The 20,959-nt window shown below is 32.2% G+C and overlaps 1 protein-coding gene across 1 annotated transcript in view; it reads right to left on the bottom strand.

Annotated features, from left to right (window-relative positions):
* Positions 1-611: 611 nt before the first annotated feature.
* The window catches only part of Atg3 (Autophagy-related protein 3), a 32,313-nt gene continuing 11,965 nt past the window's right edge, over positions 612-20,959 (bottom strand). The window contains exons 3-7 of the mRNA XM_075357366.1: positions 14,404-14,544; positions 12,001-12,159; positions 10,702-10,848; positions 3,158-3,285; positions 612-1,303 (exon numbers count right to left, since the gene is read on the bottom strand). Of these exons, the coding sequence (XP_075213481.1) occupies positions 1,126-1,303; positions 3,158-3,285; positions 10,702-10,848; positions 12,001-12,159; positions 14,404-14,544 (753 nt within the window). The 3' untranslated portion in view covers positions 612-1,125. The remainder of the gene's footprint in view (positions 1,304-3,157; positions 3,286-10,701; positions 10,849-12,000; positions 12,160-14,403; positions 14,545-20,959) is intronic.

Below are 20,959 nucleotides of genomic sequence, written 5' to 3' on the forward strand. Positions count from 1 at the left end.
GATGAAAAATAGAATGGCTAAAAGTTAATTTTATAAGCAATTGGTGACAAAATGAAACAGTGAAGCTTGTAAAATGTTATAAGACTACATTAAACCTCAAGTTACCAAAATATTAAACGTACATTACTTTTATAACAATTGTGAACCTATTAATAGCATCATATATAATACATCATATATCAATGAAAAATAAAAGTTCATCACAATAAATTGGATTAACATGAAAAAAAAATTAAAACAATTTACTGGCAAGGAACAAAATGCTTAAAATTGTGTGAATCTGAAGACTGGTTTTAATCAAATTTACATATGGCTTGATAAGAAAGATGGTATGAGAGCTGTGCAATTGTAGATTATGATCATTGAACTGCAAATATATTTTTAAAAAGAAATAAGTCATAATGTTTATTTTTTAAGTTTTTTTTTTTACTGTGATAATCTATAAATCCTAATAATTACAATCTCCATGTATAATTACAACAGTCATAGTCGTTACATCAAAGTTCATTAATAAAGAGTTTTTATATAGATTCTTAACATTTATTATTCTTCAACATCCTTTTTCTTTATACTACTTAATGAGTAAAATCATTAAATTAAAATATCGAGTATAAATAATATGAATACTATATTATTAGCTCAAATAATGAGGATGACATAGCACAATTAAATTCTAAAATTTCCACAAAATTCACATATAAATTTCCGCATAAGAAAAATTTCAATTTGATACTGCACCGGATGTAACCCAATAATTCTTTTAATGGAATTGAGCATTATTTAATGTTTTTCTTTTAATCATACCGAACTGAAAGTGCCAAAAAATCCTTAAATCTAAATTTAAAAAAATAAACAACCAAACTTTGCATTAAGAATATTTAAAATTGCATCTCATTAAAGTAAATGTTCCCACCAAATAAAATGTATGAGTTTTATGGTAGAGATATTTATACACAAATATTTATATATAACTTGATATCACATTACTTCATGATAGCTGTATTAAATGCTGCTTAAAAACCTAATCCAGCAAATTAAAAAAAAATGAATAAATAAAAACATACATTTATACTGGTGATCAGGCAAGTATTGGATTCTTTTCTACTTTAATAGCAAAATGCGTCTCTACTTATTAATGCAAAGACTTTTGGACCACATAGTGAAATTTTGAGTATAATCATATTCTATAGTAGGAATGACTGACTGAACAAATTTGAGAAAAATTATTAGATACATATGAACTCCTAATTCACCACCACCTTCCAACACAGTCTGTATGATTTTCTGCATTACTTCAGCATGTCTGAAACAAAAGACAAATTTACATTTTTAATTCTATAATATAAACCACCTAGTACAGAATATTGAGATAAGACATAACTTAATTGTATCATGAAAATACTTTCACGGAATCCTGTAACCTCAGTCAATATTGAATTCATGTTATTAAATTGCATATTAAAAAAAAATATTAAAGATACTAAAATGAATCTAAAAGAATAGGAAAAATTAAAACAGCCTGAAAGAAATAATTCAAATTTCAGTATCATATGATATTTCAATATAATATTGCAAAAACCAGTCATAAACCACCCCTTATATGTTTGATGACTACCATTGACCTGACTGCATTTGATAGTTGAAAAGTTTATTTTCACCTTTTCTTCTTCTATGACAATTTCTAACTTAAAATCAATTTAAAGGAAACATAACAAACAAACAAACTTTACATATACTACTAGACAGCTTACTAGTGTGTTCAATAAAGAAACTAATAGGAATAATGTTATATTTAACGTTTTTCTGTGAGTCACTAATTAAGTAATGTGTCCCACACCCATGCATCCTTTGGAAACAACACTGATTTTGTTAATACCACGCCTTTTATTATCACCTTTTAATATCACCTTTCCTTTTATTCCTTCTATTCTATTAATATATAGAATAAGAATTATTCTATAGCTTGAATAGAAGTTATAACATTGTATGTTTATAACATTTACATTTGACATTTGTTTATAACAAATGTTTATATAACATTTAACAATGTTAAATGTTATATAAACATTTAACATTGTAGTTAAATGTTTATATAACTACAATTTATTAGTTTAATAACATAAGTAAAAAAAGACAAATCAATAATAATTATGACAATAATAATAATAACATTGACAACCACAAAAAAAAAAAGAAGAATAATGACAACAACAATAATAATGAATGTAAATAATAATAATAACGATTACATACAAAATAGAATTTAAAGTCAGGATTTATTTACAGGTTACATTGTAAAAACCAGAATTCCGTCCCATTGACAAGAGACGTTATAATGACCACTAATATTTACACCTTTAACAAATGGTATTGTATTACTATAAAGATAAGATGATTGATTAAAGTTCTTTAAATGCAAATACGTTTCCTGTTCACAAATAAAACTTCCTTGTACTTCATGAATGAATTGCATACTTTATCCCTTTCACTAATTGTCTAATAGTAACTCATCAAACAACTTCTTATATTTATGTACTGCCTATACTGGAATGCTTGTGATGCCACATCAAACACATTGACAGATAACGCCATCTTAAAATCGCCTCAAACACAAACGCTTATACTCGCTTCTTCAAAACTGATCTTAACTCATCTTTCTTGGATTTTTATACTCCTATCTTCTTGACCTACAGAACCAGACCCAAGTTGAAACATGAGAATGATCGTCCAAGTCCTTACGTTTTCCCATGAATTCCTACTCTGGTCTGTTAATTCCTCTCGTGGAACGTCTGTTGTAGGTGTGTCATTGGCAGTATTATAAAGAACAATTGTTAAACGGACCTGTTAGCCTTAGAGAAAGGATTCCTTTTGGTCCCTTCTGGATTACTTCCATTATTATTTTATACTATTTTCTTCTTGACTGGCAGGAATCCATTACTCAGGTTCGTTATACTGGTCTTGTTAAAATATAATTTAACAGTACACAGGAATAATATGAATCTTAAAAGATTAATTTCAGTAAAACAAATATAAAAAGATATGTGTGCATGCGCGCGAGCATGTGTCTTTGTATGCAAAACCAAAACTATTCAAATACACTTTATCAAAATATTACTTCTTGATAGCTTACTATACAAAGATCCATATAAAAAGTTACCTGCATGGATGAACTGAGGCCATTGGTGGACCAGGTAAATGAGGATGAGTTTCCATAGTAACAGTTTTTTTAGCATGATCCTGACTGACATCTTCATACATCTGTTCCACAGTCAATGGTTTACGATTCTGGAATAAATTAAATATTTAGCACATTAAAAACAATTAAATGTAAATTAATATTATAAAATAATAATACATACAATCATGAAATATGCACAAAGAATTCCACTAAGAATGCTTTTGGAAATTACATTAAAAATAATAGAATCTGAAATGTTTCAACAGAAACTTTATCTCCAAACAATGAATCTAACATTTCCTTCAATAACTGTTGAACTTATACAAATGAAAGGGAAATTTAATAAGCTAATAATATTTTATTTCAGTTTCATAAGAAGCCTTTTTTTAACTATAATGAAAACTTTTTCTGAATATATGTTCTTTTAAGTGATTATGTTGCCTCTTAAATTATGTAAAATAATATAACAGCACTATTAGTAAAAAAAAGCAATTAAAATGGAATTAGAACTTTTTTTATAGCACAATCATGCACCAGAAAAAAATGATATAAAGTGATGTATAATTTCTGAAAATGGGATCTAATACATGTTTTATTTCAATCATTCCACGAGATAAGAATGATTACAGTTAAAGACTACGATGAACCAGCCCACAGACAAATTGAAAGCTTAAATCCAATGGCAATAAAATAGGACATAAACATTTCCAACTAATAACAACTATATAATCACAATGGTCTACTACAACAAGACAGCCATTTAAAAACACTATTTCAACTCCAGAAAATTTAGAAAAATTTTTTTATACTGAACTATTAAGATACATATATACTTGTGGATCAATTCATTTGAAGTGATCCAAGGATGGTTGCTTGACCAATTCAAAAAAAAATTTTACTTACCCACTTGTTTCCTACATGTCTCAGGACCTTAAAACTATTTTTGTGACTGTAAGGATTTACAGAAAAAAATCATAACTAAAAACTATTAGTCCTGGAAGGATGAAACAAAAAGCAATTTATTCATATTTGCTCAACGCAAAAGATTGGTCCAGTGATTTATTTACCTATCTCTCTTCTTTCTATAATAAAATTACCAGTAAAGTTGGACATGAAAAACTGTGAAATTTCACTTTGGTAATATTTTTCAAGAGGTAGGGATGGCATACACAGTTTGAATTATTTTTTATATGTAGATATATGTTAGTAGTTTTGCCATAAATAACATTAATTGGTGATGTACTTACCAGTAAATTTTTATGAATTTTTGAAAACTAACTTTTTTTAAAAAATTCAAATTTTGGCTTCAAATAACTCTGATGGGGCTGGTGATAAAAATCTCAAATTTGCACAACTTACAGTATTTTTGTGTATGTTTATGGAAAATAAAAAAGTTTCTTGTGTATTGTACTAATAAAAAAGTTATAACCTCCAAAAGTCATGAAAAACCTGTTAAAAGCATTTTGACTCAATTAAGTGCTCCAAAGAGGTTTCTTGTCTACTTGACAATTTAATATTTTTATATTTTATTACTATAGTTAAAATAGACTTGTTTGAACCAGTCAACTGCAGTTTTCATGTTATAACAAGCGCTTGAAGTCATTTCCACTCATCAGGAAAATTCATGTTGCAACATGCTCATTTATGCTTGTTACATCATTTAGCTTTGCAATTGCAGACTGGTCAGTCTGATATTAGTCAGTGACCTGTTCACATCTTTACAGAGTATCTCAAATTTCATCTTGTGTTTGGAAGTGTTTATTAAATAAATAAGTTTTACTTAATAATATTATAATTGCAAATTTAAAATCAGTTAAATTTTTACATTATTTTCAAGTAATTTCATATAAAACAATGGAAGAACAATGTTCCATAGGAATTTATATGAATGAAGAGTGTCATAAAACAGTGTATGGTAAGTGCCAAAAATTTGTGAATTTAGTGATGAAAACCAACAACTTATTTTTTTACGTGTTAATTCGGATGTCACTAGTGTTTGTAAATATCATGAAAAAATGTTTTTGTCAAAATTCAGTCACCTGTATGGACGGACAGTTTTGTTGTGACCATTTGAGAACTCATAAAAAAACAGTTAAGAAAAACTTAAAACAAATACATTAGAGCAAGCTCTTAAAGAACACATTTTTCCAAATTTATATTTAGTTCCTGGAAACTCTCTCTGTGTTAAGTTTCAAAAGTATTTTTTCTCAGAAGAAAAAAGAAGTATATGAATGTGAAGACCAAGAGCAATATACTGCCCCACATCATAATATTGAACAACTGGATGCTGCCTGTAGCATTTTGGGTGTATCACCTCCATCAAAATTGAAAAAATTAAGCAAGGATCAAAGGCCATCAGCATTAGAATCTAAAACAAGTAAGGTATTTGAAAAATTAAAAAAGAATCTTGAATTGTGTTTTGACTCAAAACTTTCTGAAAATGAAAATCCATCTCAATCTTCTTCACATGATTATGATGATCTTATTTTAAAATTAAAAGAAAATGTACTCTTGCTTCTAAAGAAGACAAGGTTAAAATTATCAATTTACTTCCCCAATCTTGGACCAGATCTAAAATAATATCGGAGTTCAATGTGTCTGAGTTTTTGGTTAGACTCGCTAGAGAATTAGTTAATGAGCAGGGCATTCTACCACAGTTAGGTAAAAGACATAAAACAGGAATTAGTAACAACTCAATTAAAAAAGTTGTTATTTTATGAAGATGACAATAATAACAGGCTGTGTCCTAGTAAAAAAGATTCTGTAAGCAAGTGTGTTGATGGTGTCCAAAGTGCACAAGCAAAAGCGCCTTGTTCTGATTAGTTAAATGAATTGTATGTCTCCTTTAAAAGTGAAAACTCTCAAAAAACAAAATTGGAAGATCAAAGTTCTGCAAACTGCATCCAAAATGGTGTATGTTGGCTGGTGCCCCAGACTCATACAGTTTGTGTCTGCCCTCACCTCCAGAACATCAAATTCATGATTGATGGTCCCAAACTTAATGTTGATTATAAGGAGTTAGTAGACATCTTTGTTTGTGACAAGGATAACTATAACTGTATGATGAACATGTGCACCAAATGTCCAGGACAAATACTGCCTGTATTTGTCAGGCAGTATTTGTCATGCTCATATTTTTGTGAAGAGTATGATGTGTTGCCAGATACAATAATGTATAAACAGTGGGTAACAGCTGATAGGGCAGAGATGAGTACTATTCTTTAGACCAAAGATGAGTTTTTTGAATCACTAGCGGAAAAGTTGAAAATTGGAAAAGTTGAAAACTCACCATTTCATGTCAAAATCTCAAGCTCAGTTTTTCAAGAAAAAAAATCATAATTAGGTGAAGAATGTTTGGTGTTGGCAGACTTTGCAGAACATTTTTCATTTCTTGTCCAAGATGAGATACAAAGCTTCCATTGGGTCAATGGCCAAGCCACACTTCACCCTTTTGTGTTCTATTTCAAGGAAAATGATATATTACAATACAAAAGTGTCTGAATTTTAAGAGATCACTTGAAGTACAATATAACAACATTTTATTGCTTTCAAAAACTTTTCACAGGCCATATCAAGGAACTAGATCAGAACATAAAAAACTGAGCTTCAAGTTGTATAAAAATAAAAAAAAATTTGAGAATTAGTGCAGACACAAAAAAAGACTTCGACCTTGAAGCCAAATGGCACTTCTTTGAATCATCCCATGGGAAGAACGTCTGTGATGATGTGGGAGGACCAAAACGAGAGGTGGCAAAGGCAAACCTGCAAAGGTCATTAGTCAGACACTAAACATTGATGAAATGTATTCATTTTGTAATCACAGGCTGAAAAACATAAGTATTTTTTGATTAAATCAAATGAAATAGCTAAGATTTCAGAAACTCTAAAAAACCATTTTGACTGCTGTGAAAGAGTTGTTGGTACTAGAAGCTACCACAACTATGTTCCTGTCAGAAGACATTGTAAGACGTTACTTTACTTCAGACTTCAAGCACTATGAAGACCATACTGTGCCAAGTATTGCACCACTTTCACTTAAGGAAAAAGACTGTATTGAAAAAAGACGTAGCTACTCATTGAAATCTCAGTTTGGGTAAGTTTCACAAGCATTTTTGAATCAAAATTGTAATAGGTTACTGGTACTAGTTAAGTTATCATTAAATAATGACCTTCATTAATAATTTAAGAAAAACTATTTTAAAAATATTTAAATGCCAACTTCATCAACATAGGAACTCTAAATACAAAATATATAAAAAAAATTTAAGTGCAAAGAAGACAAGAAACCCCCTTGGAGCATTTATTTAGCGAGTCAAAATGGTATTGCTTTTAACAGGATTTTCATGATTTTGAGAGGATAAAACTTTTTATTAGTACAATACACAAGAAAGATCTTTATCATCAGCCCCATCAGCGATATTTGAAGCCAAAACTTGAATTAAAAAAAAAATTATTTTCAAAAACTCATAAAAATTTAGGAGCATGTATATCACCATTAATATTATTTATGGTAAAACTTATTTATGCGACATTCAATAGTTAAGGTGACAAATTGATATAGAAATGAAACAGTTTGCAGGATGAGTTTTGTACTTTCATGACTAGGTTGGCATCAATGAGATGAGCTAAGAACAGCTGACGGATAAAAATTATTTTGTTTATAACCTCAATATAGCATTTAACGGTAGCATGTCCGCTTGAAGTTTCCACATTAGTTGAATAACGCTCAGTGATCTGCTTTTTGCTTTCTGAAGGTGAAAAACTGGCTAAAATCTTTTTTCGAATGATTTTACAGTATGGTGAAAGTTGTATGAACCGCAGAAATTTTTATAAGCAGGTAGAACAGTTCAAAAACGATCGAACCTCAGTGACTGTCAAGCAACATCCTGGCCAGCCAGTTGAAGTGTCAACTCCCTCACTTGAAACCCACATTGATATTATTCATCAAGATCAACGTATTACAGTTGAACAGTTGCAGTAAATGCTGGCACAGTTCATAACATTATCAGTAACAAGCTCAAGTACATCAAAACAAGTGCAAGGTGGGTCTGAAAACAACACAAGGAAACAAGACTCAAAGTGTGTACAGACTTGAAAGAACGCTATGAAAGGGAAGGTGATCCTTTTCTAAACAAAATTTTAACGTGTGATGAAACTTGGGTTCATCATTTTGAACCAGAGTCCAAAAGACAAAGCATGGAATCAAAGTACACAAGCTCACCTGTCCGAAAGAAATTCAGAATGCAAGCATGAGAAGAAAAAGTCATGTTGACCATCTTTTGGGATGCCCAAGGTGTCATTCTTTTGTGATTATTTGGAAAATCAGTGTACAATAAACAGTGTCTATTACTAAGACATGCTGATGAAAAACGTATAGCCAGCAATGAGAGAAAAACGTCATGGATCTCAAAGAAAAGGTGTGATATTGCTACACAACAATGCTTGCACTCATACTGCCCAGCTGACCCAAGAAACCACTGGAAAAATGGGTTGGTAGATACTACCACATCCTCCCTACAGTCCAGATTTGGCTCCCTCAGATTTTGATTTGTTTGGTCCACTCAAGGAGGCATTACATGGAAAAAAGTTCAGCAACAACGAGGTCAAAGAATTTGTGGGAAAGTGGCTCAAACAAGACAAGACTTCTTTGCATCAGATATAAAAAAACTAGTTCATCGTTGAGACAAGTGTATTAATAATATTGGTGGGATTAAGTTGAGAAGTAGTAAAAGTCTCATTTTGTAAAAATACACAGTTTTTTCTACATCAATTTGTCTTTTTAATGACTGAATGTCCCTCGTAACATGTAAACATATACCTACATATAAAAAAATAATTAAAACTGTGTATACATCCCTACCTCTTGAAAAAATTACAAAAAGTGAAAAACGATTTCATGTTCAACTTTATTGGTAATTTTCTCACAGAAAGAAGAGAGGTAGGTAAATAAATCCCTGCACCAATCTTTTACCTTGAGAAAATATGAATAAATTGATTTTTGTTTCATACTTCCAGGACCAATAGTTTTTTAATTACGATTTTTTCTGTAAACCCTTACAATCACAAAAATAAGTATGCGCACCATAACAAAAATAGCCGCCACATGTTAAATGCTTAAATAAAAAATTTTAAAAAATAGTTTTAAGGTCCTAAAACATTAAGGAAACAAATGGGTGTTTCAATTTTTTTGAACTGGCCAAGCAACCAGCTTATGTGTTTTTTTTTGGGGACACTTCAAATGGATTTTGCATAATTTCAATTTACAACAGGAAGGAACAAGAGTTATGAAAAAAAAGAAGAAATTTCCATTAAAAGCATTGGGCATCTCGGCTGGAAGTTAGAAAGAATATTCACTGTATAAATTAATTTACAATTTTTATTTAATTTGATCCCAGAAATTAAAATTTAACTAATCTATCCATTTTACTATTTTGCATGGATCAGCAATCATCCTCAGAGAAACACAAAAATTTAACATTATCCATGATAAAACAAGTAAAATAAAAAAAAAAATAAATAAATTAAGCGACTATAATTGATACAAGGGCGGTTGAAATGTAATGCACACTGGAACTTAACCAGAGAATAAATGTCACACAAACCAATAGGTGCTGCCAACTTGCAGTTTTATTTCCCTACAACATTCCAAAATTTGTTGACCCAAGCCATCTCATTTTCTGTCAGTCACTATTGTTATGGAATCAAGTACATCTGCAGTCTCAACCCGTCTAAAACAACATGCTGTGATTAGATTTTTAACAAAGGAAAAGTGAATGCTAGTGACATTCATTGTCATCTAAAAGATGTCTATGGTAACGAAAAGAAGATAAGAGACACATTCTTTTTCCTTTTGATGCTTTTTAGAAGTTGTATGTTTTGTGTTCTGACAATCCACTAATTATCATGATACAGATAATTCTGCAACACAATAAGGCTTGGTTATACATCAAGTACGACTCTTGTAAAGTTAAAATTTAAACGTATTCCATACTCACCACATTTGGCGCCCTGAGTTGCAATTAAAGAGGATATTAAGGTTATTCATTTCAACAAGGATAATGAACATGGAGAATTTCTTCATGCCTTTTTTCATTTGCAAATTACGAATGACTGGGTATTACATTTCAGCCAACTCTCCTAATTTGTAAACATAAAATTTACTAAAAACTCAAATGTTTTTAAAATACATTGTGTGTAGCAAGTCCACAAGAGGACGGCCAAAATATCAAGAAACATAAGCGTATTGTGTACCCAAATATAACATAAAACTCTCTTCATCACTGTCACTACAATGGCCTTAACCCTGTACCTCTCCATGGAGAAGAGGCTTTTGTTTTTTGGTAACTTTAACTTCATAAAATATAGAACCTACATTGCCTGACTTAATAAAGTAAAATATTCATATACCCAGTATTGGTAATATTGTTATTATATTTATATAAAAGTTTATCAAGAAGATGTTAAAATAAATTAAGCATTTACTTGTACCTGCACATTATAAGAGCTGAAAATTTATTACAAACCTCATCATAACCGCTAAGCCACAGTCTAGGAGTCTGGTAGTATTTATCATAAGTAATATGCAAATCATAAGTTCTTGTTCTAATTATTTCTCCATCATCTACTCCGCTCTCCTGATTTTCTTTAAGTTTTCCAAAATCCACAGCAGCCTATAACAAAATAAAAAAATAAAAAACCATACATAGAAAATACATGTTTGCATATATTTTCACACACACACACACACACACACACACACACACACACACACACACACACACACATGCGTGTGCACACACACACACACACACTATTTATGATAGTATTATTATATTGAACTATATTATAAAGGATATGAGGTGGTCCAGCTTTACCCAACAAATATCACAATCCTAGTAGAAGTGTTTGTACAATCACCAGCAAGAAAAAATAAAAATAAATTTGATAAAAATAAAAAGATATTTGAGACTGATTAAAAACAACAGAGAGTATTTGTTTAACTCAGATTTTCCTAAAATTTAAGTATAAAAATTCTCAAAGGTAACTTGAAAACTAAATCTTACATTTTCCTCTGCATCCAAAAGTCCACTTTCTGCCATATCAGCTGATTCTTCATCATCATCAGTATCATTACCAATAGCTTTCCCTTTTTACATTAATAAACAATCAACTGCTGAAATATTGTAAAATTAATTAAATGTAATCTGATACGAAACAAGTCACACCTTGTCTGATTAATTCATGTTTAACGTACGATAGATTTGGTCAATCAGTTAATATTTTTACTTCATTAATTATATAGCCATTACTTTGTAGATTCAATCCACTTTATACAAAAATTTTACTACATCTGACAAATAAATTTTCAAACATGGTGTAACAGTACAACACCTCCAATCTTATTCCAATCAAAACTCAAAAGAAAACATATATGCCATCACTTGCATACAGGTTCCTTACAAAACAGACTGGTGCATTGCAAACAACACATAAGTATTACTACTATAACAAATAATCAAATAAATAAATAAACTCGCTAAAAACACACATAAATAAACAAAATACTACATCAAACAACAAAGTATCACATACAAAGCTCTGTATACATTAAAATGAATTTTTTTATAGATTGACTAATTATCTTAAGGAATTTAAACAAAAAATACACCATTCCATGGTCATCTCTGAGGTCAGTAATTATAAAAAAAACTCCTACGAGAGACTGATTAAAAACAACAGAGAGAATTTTTGTTTAATACAAATTATCCTAAACCCTAAGAATAAAAAATTTCTTTCAATGATAACTGAAAACTAAATCTTACATTTTCTTCTGCATCCAAAAGTCCACTTTCTTCAAATTCTTCCATATCAGCTGCTTCTTCATCATCATCGTCATCATCATCATCATCATCACTATCTTTACCACTAGCTTTACCAACTCCTTCACCTTGTAAATCTTTTATAGATTTAATATCTCCTTCCTATCAATGAAAATAATTAAATTTTTAACACAACAATGTAATTTAAATAGAAACCATAAACAACATTAAACATTAGTAATAAAAAAAATTACCACAAAATTAAAACAATTTTCATCGTATCATATCACTGATGATGATGACGTATATTAAATCATTTGTTTACGTATACGTAAACAAATTGATTGGAGGATGATCACATATTATTGATAATCATATACAGCGATAGATGTTAACTAAATTGCATTCTATCTCCAATACTTTTCAATAATTTCCAATATTCTCCTTGAAGGAGGGTTTAAACAGAGTTGTGGAGAAAATATACTTGGGGTAATATTTCACTGTTATTTATTCTAATTTTTAGTACAGTTTCTTAGTACAGTATTCTTAGTACAGTTTTTTTCTAGCGTAACAAGACTAGTATGGAATAAAAATATGCCAAGGAAATTTTAAAGAAAATCTTAACACATGATGTATTTCATTCAAATTCTGAAAGAACAGTCTTGGAAGATAAGTCACGTAATGGGGAAATTAAAATATAAGAAATGAAATTTCTTTGAAAAATTGAAGGTAAGGTCGGTATGAAGAATCTAATGGCTCTCACAAATACAGAAGTATGATAGACAGGGTAGAGAAAACAAGGCTAAGATGCTTAGGACATTTTTGAACAATGAGTAAATAAAAGTACAACCTTGAAAATGTTGAATAGGAAAGAGGTAAATGGAAAAAGATCATGAATACCAAGAAAAATAGTAAAACCCATGAAGACCAGGTAGGAATGAAAGTAGAAAGAGTTATGAGTTAAGTAGAAAGTAGAAAGAGTGGTGAAGGATAGAATGAGAAAACAGCCATAACCCAACCCTAAACCAAGAATAAGATTAAGAATTTGAAGTGCTATAAACAAGTGTCTGTCATTATTGGTTTCCTGTACATTTTTAAATTGTCTTTTTGTGTTCGTGAAGACAAGAATCAAGTATAATTTATTATGTATTTTGTTTATATGTAAAAAATTATTTATTTTGATCAACTGTAAATGGAAACAAAACAATTTTAATTAAAAAATGTTTATCCCTTTTTAATGACAATATGCATTAACATTGTGAAAGAAAATCATTAAATTTTTTTACTAAACAAAAAAAAATTGTGTTTTCGTCCATAATGGTCAGTGATGAAAATTATTTAAAAATATAAATTTTGAAATGACAAATTTTAAAATACAACATTTTGTACTTATTGGGTGCTCCCACATCACTCTGGTCCTTGATCGATGCAACTATTACTTCAATCCCTCCTGGTCCTGGTTTTTCTAAATTCATTACTTTCCATTATACATTTATCTTACACAATCAATCCATCTCTTCCTATGTGTATTTCTCCCTTACTTTCATGAGAATGGCTCTCTTGATATTCGACCTTTCTTATACTTTAGTCTCCAGTCCTGGTCAATGTATTTTCTTATTATCTGCTGATTAAGATAAACTTTAATCCTGAGCGATTCTTTCATCTCTTTGTACTGTCTCCCCATTATGGGTTCATAGATCTTTCTTAATAATCTATCATCAAATACTATTTACAAGCATTCTCTCATCTGTCATCTACCTCATCTCATGCTTCTTTATCAAGAATTAATGACAATTAAATTCGTTGCCTTGTCTCAACCACTGTAAAATTACTGGTAATGTGGCAGTATGATATTTTGGTTTTCTGTTTTATTTTATAACTAGTATCCTCTGCAGTTACAGCGGACTTTATTATAATCCTCATTATTAATAATCCTTATTTCCAGATGCATGTTGTTGGCTTCTGTATTTGTTACTCCCAAATAAATCATCTCCTTAGCTTCCTTACATGATGTAACACTCACTTATAAACCCTTCCTGTTAATTCTGTTCTTCATACTTTTTGTCATATATGCATATGGGTTTTCCCAATTGATATTCCATCCAACTCACATGGCTGTTTTTCTACTGAACTGATTATATCTTTCAAGGTTTCCTCGGTTGCAGCAACCAGAATAATATTCATTACTGAATCCCAGCAATCAAGTTTAAACAGAACAGCAGTAGTGTCAATTCAAGCACTTGCTTGATTCATCATTTTCCCCTGTACTTTCACTCTATTCCTAGTGACATGCATACACAGTTATCATAATTACTGTTTTTTTTTCTGTTTTTTAATTCTAAGCTTGGTTAATGACCTGCAAAGTTCTTTCCTTAAATAAGACAGTCACACTGTAAATTCACTTACACCAGTTTTGGTATCAAATGTCATCTCTGATACTTTTTCTTCTAAACCGACATCATCTGGATCATTATGATGTGTATCTACCCAACCACCATCTGGATCATCTGGCTCCAATACTTTTTCTTGTTCTTCACAATATTCTATCTGCAAATGGAAAAGATTAATTAATTACTACATTATAAAAACATATCATAAAAAAGAAATACTAATTGATTAACTTAAAATCATTAAATATTTATCATAATAGAGTGGAAAGGATCCAGTATATGTTAAAAGATTTGTAAAGTAAAATGTATTTCTTACATAAATTACATTAATTCTAAATTTCAAATTTTGCAAATTTTTCATTCTATGTGAAAACTACATGATAGAAAATACTGTAATAAAAAAATCATCCTTAAGCAGAAATCAGATATATAGGGAATAAATATATGGGCGGGGGGGGGGAGGAATTAATATAGAGAATTTAATACTTTTTTATTCAACTAATTACAATTAACAAGTGAATATCAGAAATTATAACTCCATATACTACCTGGTAATAGAAGCACATCAAAGATAAATGCAGAGCAAAATGCAATATTTGAAGAAAAACTAGTTAGAAAACAATTCATAACTGTTCACTGGATTTCAAATGAATAAAAGGAAAATTAAGAATCTACCTCTTTCTTGTAAAAGTGCCTATATATATTTGATGCCTTAGCTAATAAATTAAAATTATTTTTCATAATATAAATACTTTTTTATATTAGTATTACACTTTAAATACTTTATTTTTAAAACTAAAAGGGACAGCAGCTCTTTAGTAGTTTTTGAGGGTTGCTGAACTAATGTATTTAATCTTTCCTCATTTTCATCAACTAGCAAATGCCGGCAGTCAAAAATAAATTTAATGGTAAATTATTTTAGGTTTTGATAACGGCAGAACTGAAGACAATGAAAAACTACAATGTATTTTTAAGGAAACATTTTTCATCTTTTCTTTTGATGATGACCTCATCAAAGTTAAAGTAATCCCAAACTGAATCTCTGAGAAGTGGTAAAAAGTTGGTAATTAGAATATAAAAATTATGACTCTCACAGTCAGAAAATGAAATGTTAATAGTTGAAAAGTAAATGATATACTAGATAATTAAAAAAAATTAATTAAGACAGATTAGGACTAGGTATAGGAGGAATTGGTAAGATAGAAAAATAAACAGCATTTCTAGACTGTGAATTATAGAATAATGAATAAAAACAGCATTTATGGTTTTATGTTGAATTTGTTAAATTCAACATAAAGTAAACTAATAAATCTAAACAGAATTTAATTATGATGGCCTGCAAAAACTAGCTAAATTATAACAGAGATAGGCAGGCTTTTTAATTGATGGTTCAGTCTGTGTCTCTGGCTATGGTTATGTTCAGTTTTATTTTTCACCAAATTCTTATTGAAATATTTTAACACACATCTTTTTGCATTTGAAACATCTTTTGTTTCAAAGTTAGACTACAGATGCTGTGTGTAATAATCAAACTAAGTAAAGTCATCATTTCACTATCTGATGATTTAAACTAAAATTATAATATAAAAATGTCATAAGCCTTTCAAACAATCGAATTAAACAGTGAGCTAAAAACTCAATATCTTCTGCATGCAGATTTAAACAGGTGGAAATTTTATTTTGCATTTAGTAATAATCAGCTTTAATACTTACTATTCAAGTGTTTTTCAATGTATTTTTGTATTTGTATCGGGAATAATGGCACTTCAGTAAACAAAACCAGAACAAGTTTTTATATTTCAGTGTTAGTAGAGAAATGAGGATATTGCTGCCATCCACAAAGATTCCATGCAAGCTTTCCTAATTCTTCACTACTAAAATTGTCAACATTTGCATAATCTGAAAATACTATGTATTATATTTAACACAAATATATAACCTACCCATCTGGAGAAACTGATTTTTTGCCCACCCAGTATTTAATAATAGTGCAGTATGGAAAGTAATCTTTATTATCCCTTCTTCTCTGCTAATTTAAATATAATATTTCCCTTATAGTCTTCTTGGGAAATCATTAGACTTAAAAAATATATTTAATTTTGTAAAATATAATGCTCTTTTTCATACCATTTACTTCTAGAACTTTAACTTCATATTATCAACGCTTTCTTCAAATACATCTTCTTTCCCTTCAACTTTAACTGAAGAGATTAGCATACAACCTTGCATTATTGTTATAGGATTAGGCTATAAATCAATACTTACCAAAATAATAATATACTTTATTTACAGAGTGGCGCACGAAATGATCCTACATTTATTTTGGTAATAATTGCTTAGGTTAATAATTATTAGTGTGTTTTATGTTAGCAGAAGTGACAGCAGTTCATGAATATTGAGTTCAACACAACGCGAGTGACACAGATTGTTCTATATAGGCTCCATTAATTCGTTTATAAATTGTGTTGTTTTTAGCTATTTATAGTTTCTTTTTGATCAGTGATCATTACAGTTTGGATTTCTTTGTTCTTGTTGTGTTAATAAGGGCTTTTGTTTGGATATTATTAGTAATATTAATATATTTAGTAGCGTAAGTAACCTAACTACTTTGGGAGTAGTACATAGGATTTTGGAATACAAATGAAGAAAGGACATTCTTCTGCCTGCTCTCTCGACCAGGCTTGGAGTGATTTCAGATACGTCTGGAATTTTGTACAAATTAGTAGATGAGTTACCACCAGATGACAACAAAGCTGGGGTGACCACATACCATCTGCAGGTGCAGTGTAAGGTTGCTCATTTTCATAGGGGAGCGTTGTCTTTGAAGATTACTGAGGCCAAAGTGCATGTCTGTGCAATGAGAGGTTAACCTCGCGTGGCTTATTGATGGAGAACCAATACGAGTTTCATCCCAGAAAAGGTTTTGAGGACACCATACTCTGTAGATGAGTATGGTGATGACCAGTGAGATGGAATATGTCACGGAAATTTTCCTAGATATTTCAGGGGCATTTAACAATTTTTTGAGGTGGCCCTCGGCCAATTATCAACTGCAAAAAAGAGAATCCACTGTGAGTAAATTGCAGGTAATGGAAAGTTACTTCAGCGATCAGGATGTGCAGCTCCACAAGGGCAGCCATTAGGGAGGCAAGATGCTTTCCAAGGACTGTCCCCAGGACAACATGTTGGGTCCTTTCTTGTGGGTGGTGGAGTTCAATTCTCTTCTGCGGCTGAGGTTGCCCAATGGGTGTCGCATTGCGCTATACTGATGATGGGCTCCTGCTGACTGAAGGATGCTCGCAGAGGGAGGTTGAGTTCTGAGCCACTCAGGCTTGCAGGATACTTGAGCTGTGGGATCATCAACATAAGATGACTCAGCCTGGAGAAGACCACTATGATGCGCCTCAAAGGCCATTGGCAGTGAGGCGGCAGGTTTGTGTTTCGATGGCAGGCCAGCGCATAAAAACGTTTAAGCTCAAAAGTATCGGGGTATTTCTCGATGAGAAAATGTAATTCAAGAAACACCTTCAATAAGTTGCGGAGAAGCCCTGTAGTGCCTTCTTTAGTATTCGGCGTGTGTACAATCCTTATTGGGGTTTTAATTTTACACCATGAGTATCCTGTATAAGGGCGTCTATGAGGCAATTATGCTATATGTGGTGTCTGTTTGGGTGGATGGGCTTAAGTTAAAAGCTATCGGGACATATTGTTGAGGGCTCAACGCCTTGTACTTTTAACGGTAGCAAGTGACCACCGTACGATTTCACGGGAGGCGATCTTGGTGATTGCAGACGTGAAAACGATAAACTTGATAGCGTCAGAGCGGCAACAGCGTTGGGCGAGAACTTCTAACAAAGTTCGGAAAACTGAAAATGGTAATGCTTTGTGGCATGCCTGATGGGATGAGGCAAAGGACGGACGTTATACGCACGGTTTGCTTCCTGACATTGTTAGTCTGCAGGGCGCCTCTTGGGTATACCCGAATAAGTACGTGACGCAATAACTTTGGGGGCATGGCGCTTTCCGGGACAGGCTGCAGAGGTTCGGCCTGGTTAACTCATGAATGTGTCCGCATTGCGTGCAATTGGGCGATGTACATCATGTTCGATAAGTTTGTTCAAAGTATAAGCTGATACGCACGGAGACTATCTATCCGGTTCGGTATTACCGGGTCGGCGCTGGATCTCCGTGTCAATTGATGGAAACACCAGGCCGAATGGATAATAGTCGAGAATTTGGCAAAAGAAAGGTTTGCCGAGAGCATTTAGGGTGTCGCCCGGGCTTTCCCGCGTTCTTCTTTGGTTTGTTTTGTAACTGCTAAGTTTTTTTTGTTGGTTTGTTTTATTGTAATCGCGTGTTGAACTCGCTTCATTTACCTTCCGGTAGGTAGTGGATTTCAGTTTAAATCGATTTCTTAATCGTCTTGTGTGTGGAAAGAACTGGTCCCCGAACAGTCCTGATTTGGATCCACGTGATTGTTTTCTTTGGGGATTTCTAAAGGAAAAACTTTTTCTTGAACATCCTCGTACAGCGATGGAACTGCGAATGCTGATCATCGAGGCGTGAAACAAGATAACCGAGGTATGTCGTCGAGTTATAACACAGACGTTCGTGCTGAAGACGTTGCTAGACGTGATGGTGGTCATATTGAACATCTATTCAACATCTATCTGGTCATATTGAATATTTCTTTGAATAATTACTTTTTATTATTTCGACGTTTAAATGATCAGGGGACTTGTTAGAAAATATACTGGAATAATACGAAAACTGAAGTTTGCAAACAGTTAATTTTGAAAAGAATAATTATTTGTTACTGCCGAACGAGTACTGGAATGGAATGGAATGCAAAGTTGGCAGGAGTCTATTACTCCCTACTTTATCGCAGAACCTGGACAGAGTCCCTTGCTGCTGGATCTTTCTAATCGGGCTTGTTTTTTTTAAAGGGTTAATTTTAAATAGCGGGTCTAATTTTTACAAGTTTTGTTTATTATTATTTAGTGTTTTAAGGACGGATTTAATTGCATTCCAATTCCGTTGTTAAACCAGCGTTATCGAACCCATTTTACGGGCCGACCGCGGAAGGCTAGGCTTATAAAGCCTGTCCTCCCGACGTAATTCCCCTTCAGACCGTCCACTGAAGTCCTTTCGGTGCTAACTCTTTAATAGGCTAGCAGGAATACGCCACAACGGGGCACTACCTGTAAGGAGGGAGCAATGCGTCCCCTCTTCCGGAGGAGTCGCAATTGCTGGGTTATTTTATCTTATTGTAAGTTTTGAAAAGGAGAGGATGTTTAGAAGCTCTTCATCCGCTTCTGGTATGGCTGCCCTTCAGGACGCATCTCTGCTGGGCTCTGTTCCGGACTCCAGTCCGTGATGTTGAGACGAGTGGCTGGTCTTCCTTCTTCTTCATCTTCTCCCTCTTCTTCTTCCGAAGACCTCTTCGTTCTTCTTTGGCCTGCACTTTCCAAGAATTGGTAGTAACCGAAGTTACATACCATTAACCTTGTAATTCCCGAAGCCCCGAAGGGCTGAACGGGGGAAAGTGCAGGTTTCTTCGTTCTTCTGTGCTGTCAGTGGCTGCTGGGCAGGTGACTGCTGGGCTGATGGCTGCTGGGCTCGTTCCCTCTTTCTTCTTTCTTGAAAGGAAAGGAAGGTAATAGGGAACTTACAAATGGTGATACCTATTCGCGATCGCGGTTTTGAGGCGGCGATTTTTGTGGAAGAAGTAAACAGTAATTATTCACTCCACGTAATTATTAACCTTCAGACACACGTGTGTCTGAGAAGTGGTTGGGGGGAAACGAGTACTGTACGGTTTATCTGTAATTCCAAAATCATTTATATATTTATTTACGCGTAGTATTATTTTCTTGAAATATATTTGCCTCATAGTAGGTACTTTAAATTCTTCAAATAAGCTTGTACAGGAATACATCCTTGTGGTCTACCAAGAGCTGCTTTAATTAAATATTTTTGGAGAATAAATAATTTTATTAAGATGGATATCATATGTTCCTCCCCGTAACTCGATTCCATATTGAAAAATTGAATGAGCGTATGCAAAATATAAAATTCTTATTATAAGATCTTTAATTTTATTTATTTTGTAAAACGTATGTATACGGTATTTTAGTCTCGATGTTAAATACTGTACTTGGGAATTCCTTTGATACGATCGTTCAATGTTATTCAGAGATATTTTATAGGCGTGACTTCGTCTATTGACTGACGACAGTTACTGTTTATCGATTTTCTACTATTTACTGAACGTAAATGTAGTTTTAGTTAACACTCGTGAGGGGATTTGCCAGTTCAATAGGCGCGAACGACATATGTTTTGTGTTACTTAGGTTGAGCGAAAGAATATGGCTTTAAAACCAAGATTTTACCGTTAAGTAATCCACGGGTAGCACTCGTATATACTTCATTCCACGTCTCGCCTGAAAATCCAAAGCCGTGTCATCGGGGAAAGATAATACGTTACCGTCAGGAAGGTTCAGTTTTAAAAGATCGTTGTGTATTAGAAAAAGTATCGGCGAGAGAACAGTACCCTGTGGTAGCCGAAGTTT

Source organism: Lycorma delicatula, chromosome 2 (assembly GCF_047948215.1).
Source record: "Lycorma delicatula isolate Av1 chromosome 2, ASM4794821v1, whole genome shotgun sequence".
NCBI lineage: Eukaryota > Metazoa > Arthropoda > Insecta > Hemiptera > Fulgoridae > Lycorma > Lycorma delicatula.